The sequence below is a fragment of the Candoia aspera genome, chromosome 8 (genome assembly GCF_035149785.1).
Source record: "Candoia aspera isolate rCanAsp1 chromosome 8, rCanAsp1.hap2, whole genome shotgun sequence".
In the NCBI taxonomy this organism is placed as follows: Eukaryota; Metazoa; Chordata; class Lepidosauria; order Squamata; family Boidae; genus Candoia; species Candoia aspera.
Window position 1 is genome coordinate 72,310,240 of NC_086160.1, and position 17,064 is coordinate 72,327,303.

Here is a 17,064-nt window from a genome sequence, read left to right on the forward strand (position 1 = left end):
ACATTCCAAGCCCTCAAAACAACGGAGGGCGGAGGAATGGAAAAACCCGGGATGGGCGAAGAAACACGGAACAGAAGGTGACATGTGAAACGTTACAATGTTAACAGAACACTGAAATGGGGAACATGACACTGAAGTATACACTCACATTTTCCATCCAGTCAATCTCTCTCAGCCCAGCCTATCTCACAGGATTGTTGCTATGAGGATAAGACAAAGGAGATCCCCGTGTGAACTGCTTTCAACCCTTGGAAAAAAGGGGGATGTGTATCTAAATAACAACAGCAGCAGCACCAAACTGAACCCAACGTAGAAGACTTAATGATAATGCCAGAATTAATTGACCCCCCTGCCCCCGAGTGTAAGGAAGATGACTTTGATAGAGATAGGCATGAGCTGTTGCCCAGGCAGAAGGTGCTGAAGCATTTTTAAAGTCCAGAACAGCCAGATAACATTTAGAAGTGGCTCTCACAGAGGCCTCCTTGACTCACTGGAATATAAAGAGGAGGAGGAGGCTCAGTACAATCAGATTTGCAAGACTGTTAATCTTACCATGGAGTTGATTTCCTGGTCTGGTCTACCTAGTGGGGCTGACACCCTCCTCCACTCCTCCCCCCCCAAAAAAAATACAGCATTGGATAGACCCAGGAATGGATGGATTACGTGAGTTTTGGTTCAAACACTTAAATAGTCTGCATAAACAGCTAGCTGAGCAGTTAAATGCCACATTGTAAGGAGGGAAAATAAGTGAATGGATTACAACTGGTAAGACTTATCTTCTGCTAAAGATTATATACAACAGGTACAACAAACAATTACAGGCCAATAACCTGTCCTCCAAATACATTTAAATTGTTGACTGGTATAACAGCACATGCCACGTACAATCTTTTAGAAAACAACAGCCTGTCACCAACAGAACAGAAGGGAAATAGGTGAAAAACAAGAGGCTCTAAAGAGGAGCTTCTAATCAATAAAATGGTTTTGGGAAATTACAAAAGAAGGACAAATCTGCATGTTGCTTGGATTGATTTTAAGAAGGCTTTTGACTCATTGTCACACAATTGTATTTTAAAGTGCTTGGGAATGATCAGAGTGGGCGATAACATCAAAAATATTGTTAAAAGATGATGAGCTTATGGTAAACACAGCTGGTGAACAAATCGGCCAAATTAATTGGGGAGGCATATTTCAGGGACAGTCCCTCTCACCACCACAGTTCATAACGTCATTGATTCCACTATCAATAATTTTGAATAAAACATCCCATGGATATCAGATATCCAAGGGTTCAGTTAAGCTTCCCAACTCCTGCATATGAACCACCTTAAACTATAAGGACAGTCACAACTAGAAACTGAGTCATCACTTCATACAGTCAACATTTATAGCAATGGCACTGCCATGGATGTTCAGCTAGCAAAATGGGAATCACTGGTGGTAAACAAAGGACAATGGGTTAAAAGTGATGGAATTGAAATACCAGGGGGAAATAAATGAAGAAACCTTGCACCAGGGGACAGCTGAAAATATCATGGCATCCTACAAGGGAATATTAGTCACATGGAAGCCAAAGCCAGTGTACCCACAGGATAAGAAGGGTAAGGAAAGTCCTGAAATCCAAGCTTAATGGTGGAAATGCTGTTCAAGCCATCATTACCTGGGCTATTCCACTTCTTTGATACTTGGCAGAAATTATAAACTGTGCACAAGCTGAGCTGGAAGCACTCGATCAAAAGACTTGGAAAATTATGACCATCAACCATACATATGCCCAGGTAGTTATATCGATAGCCTGTATTTGCTCCAAGGGAAAGGTGGACATGGAATACTGCAAGTGCAGCCAACAATTGACGATGAAGATCCTCAGTCATCCAGGTGGAATTGTCTGTAGGTTGAGTCATGGCAACTGGATTTCTTTCTTTTCTACCAAAAAGAAAGAAATCCAGTTGCTGTGACTCAACCTACAGCCAACAATTGAAGAAGAAAAAAATAGGCTCTGGCTGAATACATTAAGGGTAGCTAAGAAGACCTAAGAAGGAAAGGGGTATTGAAATGCAATGAAACCAAGAATGTATATAAGAATGAGCAGCTGGTAATGTGAAGGCAAAATTGGGAAAAGAAGCCTTTGCGTAGCCAGTTTTCTAACAACATCCAAGGAAAAGTTAATAACCAAAAAACATGGTAATGGTTTTAAAAAAAGCACATTAAAGAAGAAAATGGAAGGTCTTATCTTAGTGATGTAAGAATAGTCACTATGCACAAATGTAATGAAAGTGAAAATGGAAAAAAGTCAGCCTGATAGTAAATGCCAGTTATGTAAAGAACAGGAGGGGACTGTTGAACATCTGGTAAATGGATATAAGAAAATAGCACAGATGGCATATTGGAGAGACACAATAAAGTGGCCACCTTGATTCATTTGAATCTTAATAAGAATTATAACTTACCAGCAACAAAGAATTGGTGGAATCATAATATTGAAAAAGTGGTTGAGAATGAAGAGGTTAGGATCCTGTGGGGCCTCTAAATTCCAACTGATAAACAGTTAGCCCATAATAAGTCAGACTGTACTTACAAAGAAACAAGTATGGATAACTGACATTGCAATAGCTGCAGACAGAAGGGTCCGTGAGAAAGAACTAGGAAAAGTAGGGAAATTTAAAGACCATGAACCAGAGATTGAGCAAAAGGGGAAAGAGAAAGTAGCAGTGGTGTCAGTAGTGGCTGGTGCACTTGGTGTCATCTCAAAAGGTCTGGGAAAGTATTTGGAGACCATAGGCCTCCCTGGTCCTCGTCCAACAACTTAGCCATACCCCCACACTGGATCTCTGTAGAATGATCTGCCAGACCATCCTCTTTTCCCTTCAGAGTCCTATCCAGAGATCAGGTTGAGCTAGATCCTGAAATATCTGCATGCCATAATTATCTTATATGTTCAGGTAACAACAGAGACAATCAGCATGCAACAACGTTTATACAAGTATATTCCAGGGAACATACAGTAAGCAGAGTAGCCAATGTTGACAACTGATAAACAATTTCTGCCTGAAAGGGTAAGAACAACAACAACACTGCATTTATATTTATCAGTGTTTAGGCATATAGGAACAATTCAGAAAGCCAGAAAGCCAGCTCTCACTCATTTTTCTCCATTTCCTCCTCTATGACACTAACTATTTTGGAAAGACAGTCTAATAATTACCCAACATGTTTCCTAATCCATTCGTGTCAGCTATAGTGCACTGGAACATCTCTCTGGCGCTTTGCCTGGCACCGACAGCCACCCTGCTGCACTGCTCAGCTGGCAAAATATTAAGAGGAATCTACTGGTGGAAGCAGGAGACATTATTGACAAGCCACAAGAAACACAGTTTCACCCTTAATCAACTGAATGCAACTCAACCTTGTCGGGAAATATAAAATCCTATAGAGCTAAATTGCCCGAGTAAATAGATTTCCACTAACCCAACAGTCAAATCTTAGGAAGTTTCTCCTAGTATAAATCCAAAGTGTTCTCTCCCTCTTTCCCATACACATATAGGATCTTTCTTTCTTTCTTTCTTTCTTTCTTTCTTTCTTTCTTTCTTTCTTTCTTTCTTTCTTTCTTTCTTTCTTTCTTTCTTTCTTTCTTTCTTTCTCTTTCCTATCTATCTATCTATCTATCTATCTATCTGTCTATCTGTCTGTCTGTCTGTCTGTCTGTCTGTCTGTCTATCTATCTATCTATCTATCTATCTATCTATCTATCTATCTATCTATCTATCTATCTATCTATCTATCAACATTGCCCAGAAATTAAGAATGGGTTAGAGTTGCACAAGGGCAGTTTTTGTGTATTCGTGTAGCTTAGAGGATCTATGTTCTGTTGCTCCTGGAACTGTCAACTTTTGATTTCAAAACTTCCTGGGTTGGCCTGACTGGATAAAGAAGAGATTTGCAAGCTAAAATTCTCAGGCTCTGTTCTCGGTGTCACCATTAAAACAGGTTTCTAGGTAAGGTACAGTGTGATGGACTAGTTGGATCAATGGCTTGACTTAATGAAGGCAGTTTTATACTATTTTGGCATAATCAGAGCTAATATAAAAAGATGCTCCCTTTCCTTGTCTTCATCCTCTTCTTTCTCCTAGTAGTAAATACAGGGAATTGTACAGAGTTTTCTGCAAGGAATTAAGGAGATGCAAAGATAAATAGGTGTAAGAGTATCTGCCACAGATAACACCAAGAAGTTGTATCCATACAATGTCTCTTTGCTTCCCTCCATATTACACTTGTATGCTCTCTGGTCTTTCATGCAGATGCACGTACAATGGGTTGATACTGATTTTTTTTAAAATCCCCTTAGCTAATGGAAGGATTAGAACATTTGGCAGCTTATTTCTGGTGTTGTTGCCTTGTCTAGTGAGTTGCTTATCACCAAGCAAGATCTGAGAATGGTTGTCAGTTACGTATCATTATTAACAACAAGACATTCCTAAGCATCTGGTAGGAGCCATGATGATGTCACGCACATCACCACAGCAATTTTTTAATTTGCATCTTTGTTCCAGTATGCACATAATCTATGTCATTTGTGTGATTTCATGACAAACACGATGTCAGGTGCCTTCACTTTCCCCCTTGTGGATACCCATGAAAAGGCCTACTTTTCCCCCCTAAAACTGCAACAGCAATCCTCTTCCTTAACGTATTTTAAGTTATAATCCACACTTCCCAACTCAGACCTAAGTCCCAATGAATTTAATGGAGCATATTTCCAAATAAGTATCTATATAATTGCAATGTATGTCATGTTTATTACGGACCTTGGCCTACCTTCCCAAAGGAGGCCCCACTTACCTCCACCAACTTGTTTGCATGTTCACGGAACACTTGAGCATATTCTTTCACTTCTTTCTCATTACCGCTCTTGGCTGCTTCGATGAGAACCAGCAACGGGACGTTGGTCTCAAGGAAGGAATCCGATATGTGATCCATCACGGCTTTCCGCAACTGTGAAAAAGCAAAGCAGAAAGTGGTGGGTGGTTCCATGGTATCTGGGGAAGACAAGCCCAATCTCCCATTTGCTTTAAGAACTAGAGTCAGCCAGCTTTACTATTCAAATAACTAGTTTTACTATTAGAAGAACGAGTTCTGAGCCTTTTGTTAGTATTTCTTATAAGAATACACCAAACCACTTTTTTTTTAAAAAAGCAGCTACGACGGTTCTGATGAGTAGTCAAGGGAAACAGAATTCTTTAGTCTGAAAAAAAAAAAAATCTAAAAAAACCCACAAACCTCATTTCTTGAATTCATTCAGTTTTGTTCAATCTACTTACAGAATATATTGCCCAGATAGAATACATGAAGCACTTAACAGTGATAGTGAATATATTTTGCTGCAGATTGTCCTGACTATCAAAGACAGGAAATCAGAAGATGCTTAATCCTTGGGAGAAGAGCAATGACAAATCTCAATAAAATAGTTAAGAGCAGAGACATCACACTGACAACAAAGGTCCACATAGTTAAAGCAATGGTGTTCCCCGTAGTAACATATGGCTGTGAGAGCTGGACCATAAGGAAGGCTGAGAGAAGGAAGATCGATGCTTTTGAACTGTGGTGCTGGAGGAAAATTCTGAGAGTGCCTTGGAGTGCGAGAAGATCAAACCAGTCCATCCTCCAGGAAATAAAGCCAGACTGCTCACTGGAGGGAATGATATTAAAGGCAAAACTGAAATACTTTGGCCACATAATGAGAAGGAAGGACACCCTGGAGAAGATGCTGATGCTAGGGAGAGTGGAAGGCAAAAGGAAGAGGGGCCGACCAAGGGCAAGGTGGATGGATGACATTCTAGAGGTGATGGACTCATCCCTGGGGGAGTTGGGGGTCTTGACGACCGACAGGAAACTCTGGTGTGGGCTGGTCCATGAAGTCACGAAGAGTCGGAAGTGACTAAACGAATAAACAACAATCAAAGATAACCCAAATTGTTGGTAAAATATAATTGACTAGACTATAATAAATTACAGATGATAATAATAATAATAATAATAATAATAATAATAATAATAATACCCAAATTTATGAAAACTAGAGCAATTGACAAAGCTGTTTATAGAAAGAAGCAAGCATCTTCTTTCTTAAAGTCCCTTTTTGGATGCATACTTGGTGTCCTGAGAAAAATGGTTTGTCTAGACAATTGTGGTGAGTTTTTATATAGTGCTATTAAGAGAGTCAATGTTTTATGGCACACAGTAGCAGCGGAAAACACGTCTCCCTGTCTCAGTGACCTTCTATCTAAATTTCCAGGGTGAATTACAGAGAAGAAAGTGGCAACATTAAGATGGTATCCATGTAGGCTATGATCTAGATTGTCTATTACGTTATCTTCCATTGCTATTTTTCAAAGGGGTAGGTGGATGGGAGAATGAAATGGATTAAGCTGCATGAAATGAAATGAAATGAAATGAAATGAAATGAAATGAAATGGAAAGAAAGAAAGAAAGAAAGAAAGAAAGAAAGAAAGAAAGAAAGAAAGAGGAAGGGGAAGGGGAAGGGGAAGGGGAAGGGAAGGATGAGAAAGAGGAAAGGTAGGGAAAAGAAAAACAAACAACAGGTTGCTATAGAAAGTTCTTTTGATGGAAGTCTAAAGACTTTTCCTCCCGGTTTCTAGCCTGGTGCCTTAACCACTGCACCAAACTGACCCTTCAGTTTCATGCTCATTTAGGGTGCTACTTTTTTTCAGTAAAATGAACACCTTGAAGTCCTTAAGGAGATATGCTTAATGATGGCTTGTTATCTAAGCATTCAACTTCTTCAACAACGAATTACTTGACCATGTTTCAGGTTACCTTATAAAACTCAGCAAATCTGTCATTGTCTTAGTATTTGAGATATCAAAACATCAGGTTCCTAATATACTTTCACATAAAAAGGAGCCTTTAATGCATGGCCCTCAAAAGTCCCTTAACAATCTAACTTTTAGCATGGTGGTTTATGTTCATATTATTGCTAGTTTTGAAAGTGTCAAAAGAAACAAAGGTTTAACTAATACTTTGGCTGAATTTTTGAAAAGAAATCTTAGTTAATTTGCAAAGTTGCATAAAGTTTTGATTTACATTTTTCCTTTCACTGTGAACAAAAACATGGCAATATTTTGTAGGTTGGACAAAAAACAGTTACGCGATTGTATAAATTTGCATTTTCTTTCTGTTTTTCCTTTTTAAAAATGAGGTGTAATTATTGTTAATATGTTTTCTACTACAAATTAAGGTTACTATGGTAACTAATCATTTTGGCCAGGTGAAAAGGTTAAATTTAATTGTCCCCTTTTCACGTGTTAATGGTTGCATTGCCTAAGGGAGGAACTTGCCTGAACTTGTTTTAGTTTCAGTTTCCCTTCTGTGTAGGCTTGCAGAGAATATGCAGCTGAGATAAATCTCTCCTCTCAGCAAACAGCCTTTAAATATGTTTGTTTTCTGTAAATAAAATTATTTTTATAGAAATGCCTGGTGTGTGACTTTTCTGATCTCTCCTGGGCCAAATGCTTTCTAGCACTCTGCCAACAGGTTATGGGGCCCAGTAAACAGCCCAGTAAACCCAGTAAGCCCAGTAAAACCCAGAGAGAATAGAGAGATCAGCTCCACACCTCATGCACAATTTAAAGGCAGGTAGCAAAGACCTGTGAAGATTTTCTTTGGAGCCATCTGGAGATTTTCCAGCAACTGCCGGTCTACAGGACAAAGAAGCCAGCTGAGGTGACTTGCAAAAGAAGGAAGAAGCCATGGCTACCTCCCAGCCCTCAGTGATGCCTCTGGAGCGCCTATCAGAGACCAACTATTTGAATTGAGCCATGAAGATGGAGATGTATCTTCGCAGAGAGAATCTTTGGCTGCCAATTGGTGAGCAAACCCCTCAAAATCCCAGTGCTGAATGGCTTAGACAGGATGAGCGGGCTAGAGCCACCATTATCCTGGGAGTTGAGGACAATCAGCTAGTCCACGTGCGAGGCATGCAGTCTGCAAAGCAACTTTGGGATGCTTTGAGAGACTTGTATGTAAAAGGGGTAAAGTTACCCTGACAAAAAAGCTGTACAAAGCCTACCTTGCAGAAGGAGATAGCCTTCCTGAGCACCTGCATTATATTCAGCAGCTGTTTGTTGAGTTGCAGGAGAGAGGAATGGGATTTACACCTCTCACAAAATCCTATATCCTCCTGTCCTCACTGAATGAAACGTGGGACACGCTGATTTGTACCCTGGAGGCTATGCCTGAAGCAGACCTCACCCCATCGTATGTTACACAGCGCTTACTCGCTGAATGGGAGAAGAGAGAGGAAAGATCCCCACCCCCCATCTCTTCAGGAAAGCTGCAGTACCAGAAAACAAGGGAAAAGAAGGGAAAGGAAGCTGAGGCCACAGCGCTAGCCAGCCAGCGATGCTTCACTTGTGGTTCAGCTGGACATTTGCAGAAAGACTGTGTCTTGAGACCCAAGACTAGAAAGACAGAGAAGAACACAAGGGCAACACAGAAGAAGGCTCTTCAGACAAGCCAAATTGCACAGGTTGCTGAGAAGGGTAATTCTGATGTACGGGTGTTAGATTCTGGGGCCAATTGTCATTTATGTAATTGTAAAAGCTCTTTTGTGTCACTGTCTAAAACTGAAAGACAAAGTGTATCTTTGGCTGATGGGTCTGTGACCAAAATTATGGGACAAGGTGACTTGTATTTATCCTGCTTGGGAGAAACTGTAAAAGGTGTGTCGTATGTGCCAAATTTACAGTCAAACCTTTTATCTGTGGCACAATTGGCTGCAACAGGGTATGTCATAACATTTAAGAAAAATGGTTGTGAGATATGTAAAAATGGGAAATTGTGTGCTACTGGTATTTTAAAAGACTCCTTGTACATTGTGCAAAATGCAAGGAAGCCAAGCTGCAAGGCTGCAGTTGGCAACACTCCATATCATGACCAATGTGTACACCTGATGCACAGGAGATTTGGTCATGCTAATTTCAAGTATATAGCACAAATGCCACAGCTGTGTGCTGACCTAAAGATAAAACCCTGTGACAAATACTTGGACTGTGTAGTTTGCAAAGAATGCAAAACACTAAAAGCTCCTGTGAGTAAGCACAGTGACAGAGTTACAACTAGACCTTTGGAAATTGTACACTCTGACATTATTGGTCCTTTTGCTCCAAGTCTTGGACAAGCAAGGTATGCAATGACCATCATTGATGATTTCTCAAGATACACATTTATCTACATCTTAAAACATAAAGATGAGGCATTTGAGAAATTTAAAGGTTTTGTGACATGGGCAAATAGAAAATTCCCTAGGCCTGTATCTGCACTCCAATGTGATAGAGGATGAGAGTACCTTTCTCACAAATTCAAAAGGTTCCTAGTGGAAAAGGGGATAGAACAAATTTGTCATGAGTAAGGATGGCGAGCAGGGGGCTCCCATCCAGACTGTCAAGCGCATGCGTAGCACTGAGGAATTGTCCAGCCATTCAAAGAGACACAGATCGGGACCGCCTTAACCCTTGGGGGTTATATGTCTGGGTTTTTCCCATGCTTCTTCAGTTTGTTAGGATTCCTGTTAAGTACTAGTAATAAATATTAGAGACCAGTTCCTTGTCTCAGTGTGTTTCCTGGCTGTTAGGACAAAATTCTTTCTAACCCTTAGACCCCTCAGCAAAATGGTGTTGCTGAAAGAAAGGGCAGAACCTTGCAAAATGCGATGGAATGCATGCTTAAAGATTCACATTTATCTTTTAAGTATTGGGGAGAGGCAATATCTACTGCCTGTTATGCACAAAACAGATTGTATAACTCTGTGATTCAGGACACTCCATTCCATTTGATTTATGGTGTGAAACCAAAGGTAAGCCATCTTAGAGTGTTTGGTAACACTGCATGGGTTCACATTTCAAAACAACAGAGAAGGAAAAGAGGCCCCACAACAAAGAAAGCCATCTTTGTTGGCTATGAACAAAGCCAAAGGAGCTACAGGTTCATAATGGGAGAGAAATTAATAATTAGCAAAAGCGCTTCTTTTGCTGAACAAAACTGGGGGAGATTAAATTCTAGCTCTCCAGTTGATCTGACCACAAGAGAACAGCAATGACTTGCTGATGGTGATCTTTTGCCTGATGAGGACATTAAACCAGAAAAGCAAACTGAAGATCTGTCTGATAAAACAGATGCTTCTCAGGAAAGTGATAGGAGTCAAAATTTAAGCCCTGTATTACCTCACAGATCTCAGAGAAATAATAAAGGCGTTCCTCCATCACGTTTTCAGGCTGAAACAGTAAAGGCTTTTCACATATTCACAGAACCTGAGTCTTTAGAACAAGTGAATGCTTTACCACCTGAGATTGCCCAAAATTGGCATTCTGCCATGCAACAGGAGTTAGCATCCTTGAAAGAAAATAGAACATGGAAACTGGTAAATCTACCTCCCAATGAACGCTGTCTAGGCTGTAGGTGGGTTTTCAAACTGAAAAGGGATGCTGATGGCAAAATCCAAAAATATAAAGCAAGGTTAGTTGCAAAAGGGTTCACTCAAAGGAAAGACTTAGACTTTGACGAGACTTTTGCACCAGTTACTAAAGGTGAATCAATTAGATTATTGTTAAAAATTGCTGCACTCAAAGGAATGTCAGTTCACCACTATGACATTCAAACTGCATTTCTCTATGGTGATTTAGACCACAAATTATATATGCAGCAACCCCCTGGCTGTGAAAAAGGGGAGTATCTAGTCTGTGAACTGCAGAAGTCAATCTATGGGTTAAAACAAGCTGCTAGATCCTGGAAGCAAAAATTAGATGAAAAACTGCAGAATTTTGGTTTTGAAGAAGGAAAAGCAGATCCATGTGTATATATGAAGAAAGACAAACAAGGCTGTATGCATCTGGGCATTTATGTTGATGATTTGCTGCTGTTCACACCAACAGAAAAACAAAGGCTTGATTTTGAAGCCTGCATGAAAAGCCATTCCACATTAAAAAGCCTTGGAACTGTAACAAATTACCTAAGTTTAGAAATACACAGGAAGAAGGATGGTAGCTTTCTGTTAAACCAAAGGGGAGAGAATGTTAAAATATTGTGAATGGAAAGACATACAGAGTTGTCAAAGAAAATTGGTTTGCATCTTATTCTGTAGTATAAAAAGGGGAGTGTTAATATGTTTTCTACTACAGATTAAGGTTACTATGGTAACTAATCATTTTGGCCAGGTGAAGAGGTTGAATTTAATTGTCCCCTTTTCATGTGTTAATGGTTGCATTGCCTAAGGGAGGAACTTGCCTGAACTTGTTTTAGTTTCAGTTTCCCTTCTGTGTAGGCTTGCAGAGAATATGCAGCTGAGAGAAATCTCTCCTCTCAGCAAACCTTTAAATATGTTTGTTTTCTGTAAGTAAAATTATTTTTGTACAGATGCCTGGTGTGTGACTTTTCTGATCTCTCCTGGGCCAAATGCTTTCTAGCACTCTGCCAAAAATTATAACATAAACCACCATGGTAAAAGTTAGATTGTTAAGGGACTTTTGAGGGACATGCCTTAAAGGCTCCTTTTTATGTGAAAGTATGTTAGGAACCTGATGTTTTGATATCTCAGATAATAAGACAATGACAGATCAATGATTCCATTATTTCTGGCTTTCTAACCAAGAGAAGACTTTTCAAATGAGGATAATATACTTCATTTTTCTCCTTTCATGTTTGACTACAACTCCCATAATTCCCAGATATCAAGTTCATGTGGGTAGGCTAATTTATGAACCCATCTAGGTTTTCTTACACTTTTTACCTGTTTGTTTAATTTCTATAGCTGCCCATCTCAACCAAGTGACTTTCATCTTATATTCTATAAAAATGCTAATGCTTCAGTGTTTTACCTTCTACAGTACATATATTTAAAAATGAAGATACACTATGGATCTGGTTGTAAGAGTACCATGGATGGAAGAAGAGTGAACCTATTAGTCCTGAGCTGAATAAAGACTGACTGCCCCCTTGATGAAGAATCCACAAGCAGAAACTCCCATACTTTGGATGTGAGGTGTGAATAGATGAGATAGACTATTAAAAACTACTATGCCTGGCAAGGCTGAGGGAAGTATAAGGGGAAATCAGTGGATAAAATGGATGGATAGGAGCAGGGAGATCATTGAAATGTGGCTGGAAACAAAGATGCCAATGCCTAATATCTAAAATACTAATAAAAAGGAAGGAACTTAATGTACTTTTAAAGGGAAAAAAATAGCAATACTTGTATATTCTAAAATACATAAATATTCCATAATGCAATGAAAGAAAGGAGCAAAAATCTGTTTAAAAGAAACACAGACACCTAGGAGTGAGGGGACATGAGGGATTGGCCACACAAAGCTGCAATGTCAAGCTCTGTTGTCCAGGGTTCTAGCCATCCTATTTTAACCTTCAGTTTTCTTTTCCCACCCATAACCAGCATTCCTTGCCCATTGAGTAGATAGTTTTACCTACTTCTTTGATTTGAGTTTTATGCTGTTGCTTTTCTCTTGTTTTGGCTACCTATCAGCAATCTCAGAAAGATATGGGATTTAAGTCTTTACAAAAAATACAGCCCTGAGCTCCTTAATGTACTCTGAAAGGAATTCAAGGGGGGCTATTATAACTCTTAGCTAATCCGTGACAGACAATCTATATCCTACTTGGGCAGTGATGCCCCTTTGCTCCATTCCTGGGTGTCTATTGAACAAAAAAAGGGAAGTGTCATGATCATAGATAAAACTTAGAGCTGGGATAAGAAATATGGTGTCTTGCTGATGTTTTGGGTCATAATGTACATCAGTCCTGGGGACCGAACCAATACTGTAAGAATACAGCTGTTATAGTTCAACCATCTGAAGGACTCCATGTTCCTGTTTTTCTTTTAAGAGAAATGTCAGAAAAACAAGAGGGGAAACAAAACAAAACAAAACAAAACCTTTGTTAAACATGCTTATAATGGCTAACCCAAACCTTAACTAACTAGAAATGGAAAGAAAAAAAAAAGTTTAAACAATGGATGCAGATCTACATCTTAATACAGACTAGTGGGTAATGTGGTATTTCAATGACTCATTCAGTATAAGCCTAGCACTGAAAGTGCTAAATATTTCAAGGTTGAAATGTGATCATCTGTAACATCCTTCTCTTCTTTTACAGCTGGAATGCCTATTTTCAGGTAGGACCATATCCATTAGGGTGAAATGGCTCATTCTGATGTTGGACCATTTATGATAAGGTTGGGTTAGTGTGTTCCAACCTGAGCATTTTGAATTCAAAATGTTTTAACTTCAAAATGTTTTGCACAACTCTTAATGTGTTCATTTCACGTTAGATTCTACATGTAAATAATTAAATAATATTAATTACATGCAACACATTTTTTTAAAAAAAATAGTTTTAGGATATCCTTTTAGTCGTATTTCTAGCATGCAGCTGGACTCAGTCAACCCCATTATACAAATAGATTTTAAAAAAGACAACTATTTTGCAGATTTTTTTTTTTTTTTACGAATTATATCACGACCTCTTGTTTCGGTTGTCTTTGCTAAATGAACCCCATCTTCACCACAGTAAATTTTTATGCTGAGGTCTAACACAAACAAGTATTGCAATCTCATTCTGAATTGGATTTCTGCAATGCCCTTGTACGTATGATGGAAAGCACAGTTAATAGATTTTACATATGCAATGAGATACCAAAAATTTAACAATCCATCAACAATAGTCTATAAGGAATGCCTTGACAAAATCATTTGTTAACTGTGACAGGAGTGTGAACATAAGGCTTTCTTGTTAATAGCTTGAACAGAAGCATGACAAGGGAATATTAATTGTCTTAGACAAGATATTCAAAGGTATCAGCTCAGCAGAACCAGTCTATTTTATCCAATTAGGGCCATTCATCAAAGTAAATAACTGGTAGAAAGCAAATCTTAGTAACTCCCTGCCCCAAGTGTTGCAAAAATGGATAGGATCTATTCACCTTCAGCACGAAGGAAAAAGCAACAACAGGAAAGGCACCTAAAGTGGTAAATTTAGATATCTGAAAGGTGTGTGAGAGTGTGTATTAGGACTGGTCACCATTTAAAAAGGATTTGGAAGAAGTGTTTCAGATCTTCCAAGAGCACAGCCCTTCTCTCTTACTCATTAAAATAGCTGTGTCTCTTCTCTTCTCTTCTCTTCTCTTCTCTTCTCTTCTCTTCTTTTGGTTTCTTCAAGAGCTTGAAAAAGATGCTGCTACTTTAAGGAATTACTCATTAATGCAACCATTAAAGCAGCTGCAACTTTTCCCCAAATGTGCATAGAAGCCTAGAAAAACGTGGAGTGCTTTATGAATAACACAGAGGTGCTCTGCTCACTTTTAAGTAAGGCCCAGTATAGTTCTGAATTATTTCTGAAACATGCAGATCCCTAATATGTACAGACATACAGTATACTTTGATCTCATATAAAAGAACTATAGATACGCAGTCCTGTGTACGTCTAGGAACTAAACTCCAGATATGAATGTATTTCTTGATCTTTGTGTTCCCAAAATAATCCTATCGAGCACCAAAACATTTGAAAAAAGACTGTTTACACATATCCCTTTTGACTCCTAGAACCAGGACTGGCAGTTGTAGCTATCGACTCAAGAAAGAATTAGAACATTCATGAGGAAGAGGATCAGCATCATGTGGTATTCGTAGTGGCTAGGATGCCAGCTATGAGCCAGGAAAGCCCTAGGCTGGCCATGTACCCATCAGGTGGACACAGGCCAGCAACTATCTGCACTACTTCAGTTTCCTTCCTATTTCTCCCTGGTTAATATGCAACAGATAATATTGATCTGCCTTAAAAGATTATGGAGCTAATGCATGTAAACATTTGAAGTCTGTTATATAAATGCTAACTATTATGATGAATGTGGTTATTAAGCGCAACAATCAATATTGAAATCTGAACAAGCCAGGCTTTATCCAATCATCACTGTTTGTTGGCTTGTGGTGCCAGCACCCATTTCTTGCTATGAGCTTATAGCCCACTGGTGGTCTGCAGTGGGTGCTTCAAGGGTTGTGATTCAACCATTTCCCCAAACATTTGCTACCTACCATGCCTCTGCAGAGACTCTCTCATTGGGTTTTCGTAAAGTTCTTTAGATGCCCAAGTGATGAGATGGGCCTTCAGATTTTTTTTTTAGCTATTGTATAAAGTCATAGTATATACCTCTCTGCATATTTAACCCAAGTCAGTAATTTGCATATCAGGATGATTACTTCCCAAACATTTATACAACTTAGAAAGCCATATAAAAAGAGTCTTGTAATCTCTTTGCCAAACTAGAGTTCTTTTTTATTGTTTAGTCCCAATTCTAATTGCATTCCAAGAGTCTAAACTGCTCTCCAGCACAATTATTTTCATTGTTATAAAATTATTTCTCCCTGAACACGTGCACAGACAGAGGCAGATGCCTGTTTACTAATTACAGCCAGAAATGGAATTAAATAGCCTGGTGGGGACAGAAGAAGTTAATGCCACAGTGGGAGACTGATGGTTCTCACTGATCGTTAAACTTTTATCAAGAGTATGTCACCCTAGAGTTAATCGCTAATAAAAGTTTAGCGAAACTTTTGTTAGCAATGGGAGAAAACAGAATTGCTTGCAAAGTTTCTCTGTTTAATGTTCAGCATCTCCAGAAACCATTGACAGCCCTATTACTTGTTGCTATTGTGTGGGTACAATCAGATACTGATTGGCCTGAACCGAAGTGAGACTTTTAAGTGCAAGTTTTTAATACCTGGAGATAGAAATTGCACCTCCAAGTCAATGCCTGTGAGACTGGGGGAGGGGGAAAAACTTGGAATTCTGCTCATAAAATTAAAAAAAAAAAAAGTTTCATGTCCACTCTGTCCCTAAACTTTGGGGTGGGTGACCCCTAAAGACAAAACTGTATGGGTAGGCAACTTCTGTGAAATTTGCAGGCACGCTAAAGAAGGCAAAGAAGTTTGAATGTCATTTTGGGAATAAAACAGCAAGGATTACCTGAAAGTACAGGGAGATGTGCCCCCCCCCCCGATGGTCAGTTCCTAAGCCATTTAGATAATTTACATTTAGCATAATTCTTTTAAATTCTGCTTAGAAAGCAACTTGAAGCTGGTGCATATCTTACTGTAAAGGCGTAACTCCTGCAAACTGCACCATTTACCAGCCTACAGGAGCAGCCGAGTTTGTTCTAATTGCGACATCCATAAAGCACATGTTCAGATTAACCAGCAGTAGACATTACTTTGACCAAAGCATTTAATTTGTTAATAAAGTAATGTTGCCTTTGAGGGTGATCTTATCTGGTTATTTAATAGACACATTCATGCAATTTTCTTGGCAAAGATACAGAAGTGGGTTGCCACTGCCAGCTTTCAAGAGGTGTTTTGACTTCCTGGCTGGTCTATAGCATTGGTCTGCCAAAGAGGTCTGCTGTTTACGTACTTAGCAAGGGGGGGGGACTCCTTAGTTTTCTAAGAAGGATAGATACACCCAGCATCTGAGTTAAATGCCTAAAATTTGGGATAGCAAAATGTTGTTAAGTAGCACACACGCAGACGTCATTCTTGGGCACACATTACATGCACCAGAAAGCAGCATGTAAGAAACTGCTAGAACAATGTTACATTTCCAGTATGAAACAGCCATGTGGGTGCTTTATAGCTGAAAGACTCTCGTGAAACAATATTGATAAAGGAAGGGGATTTATAAAATATTTGTTGTTGTTTATTCGTTCAGTCGCTTCCGACTCTTTGTGACTTCATGGACCAGCCCACGCCAGAGCTTCCTGTCGGTCGTCAACACCCCCAGCTCCCCCAGGGACGAGTCCGTCACCTCTAGAATATCATCCATCCACCTTGCCCTTGGTCGGCCCCTCTTCCTTTTGCCCTCCACTCTCCCTACCATCAGCACTTTCTCCAGGGTGTCCTGTCTTCTCATGATGTGGCCAAAGTATTTCAGTTTTGCCTTTAATAGCATTCCCTCAAGTGAGCAGTCTGGCTTTATTTCCTGGAGGATGGA

General features: G+C 39.4%; 1 protein-coding gene across 2 annotated transcripts in view; it reads right to left on the reverse strand.

The window, feature by feature from the left end:
• Positions 1 to 17,064, reverse strand: part of CTNNA2 (catenin alpha 2) — a 586,207-nt gene that overhangs the window by 146,006 nt on the left and 423,137 nt on the right. For both annotated transcript variants that reach the window (XM_063310026.1, XM_063310025.1), the window contains exon 9: positions 4,840 to 4,992. In XM_063310026.1, the coding sequence (XP_063166096.1) occupies positions 4,840 to 4,992 (153 nt within the window). The remainder of the gene's footprint in view (positions 1 to 4,839; positions 4,993 to 17,064) is intronic.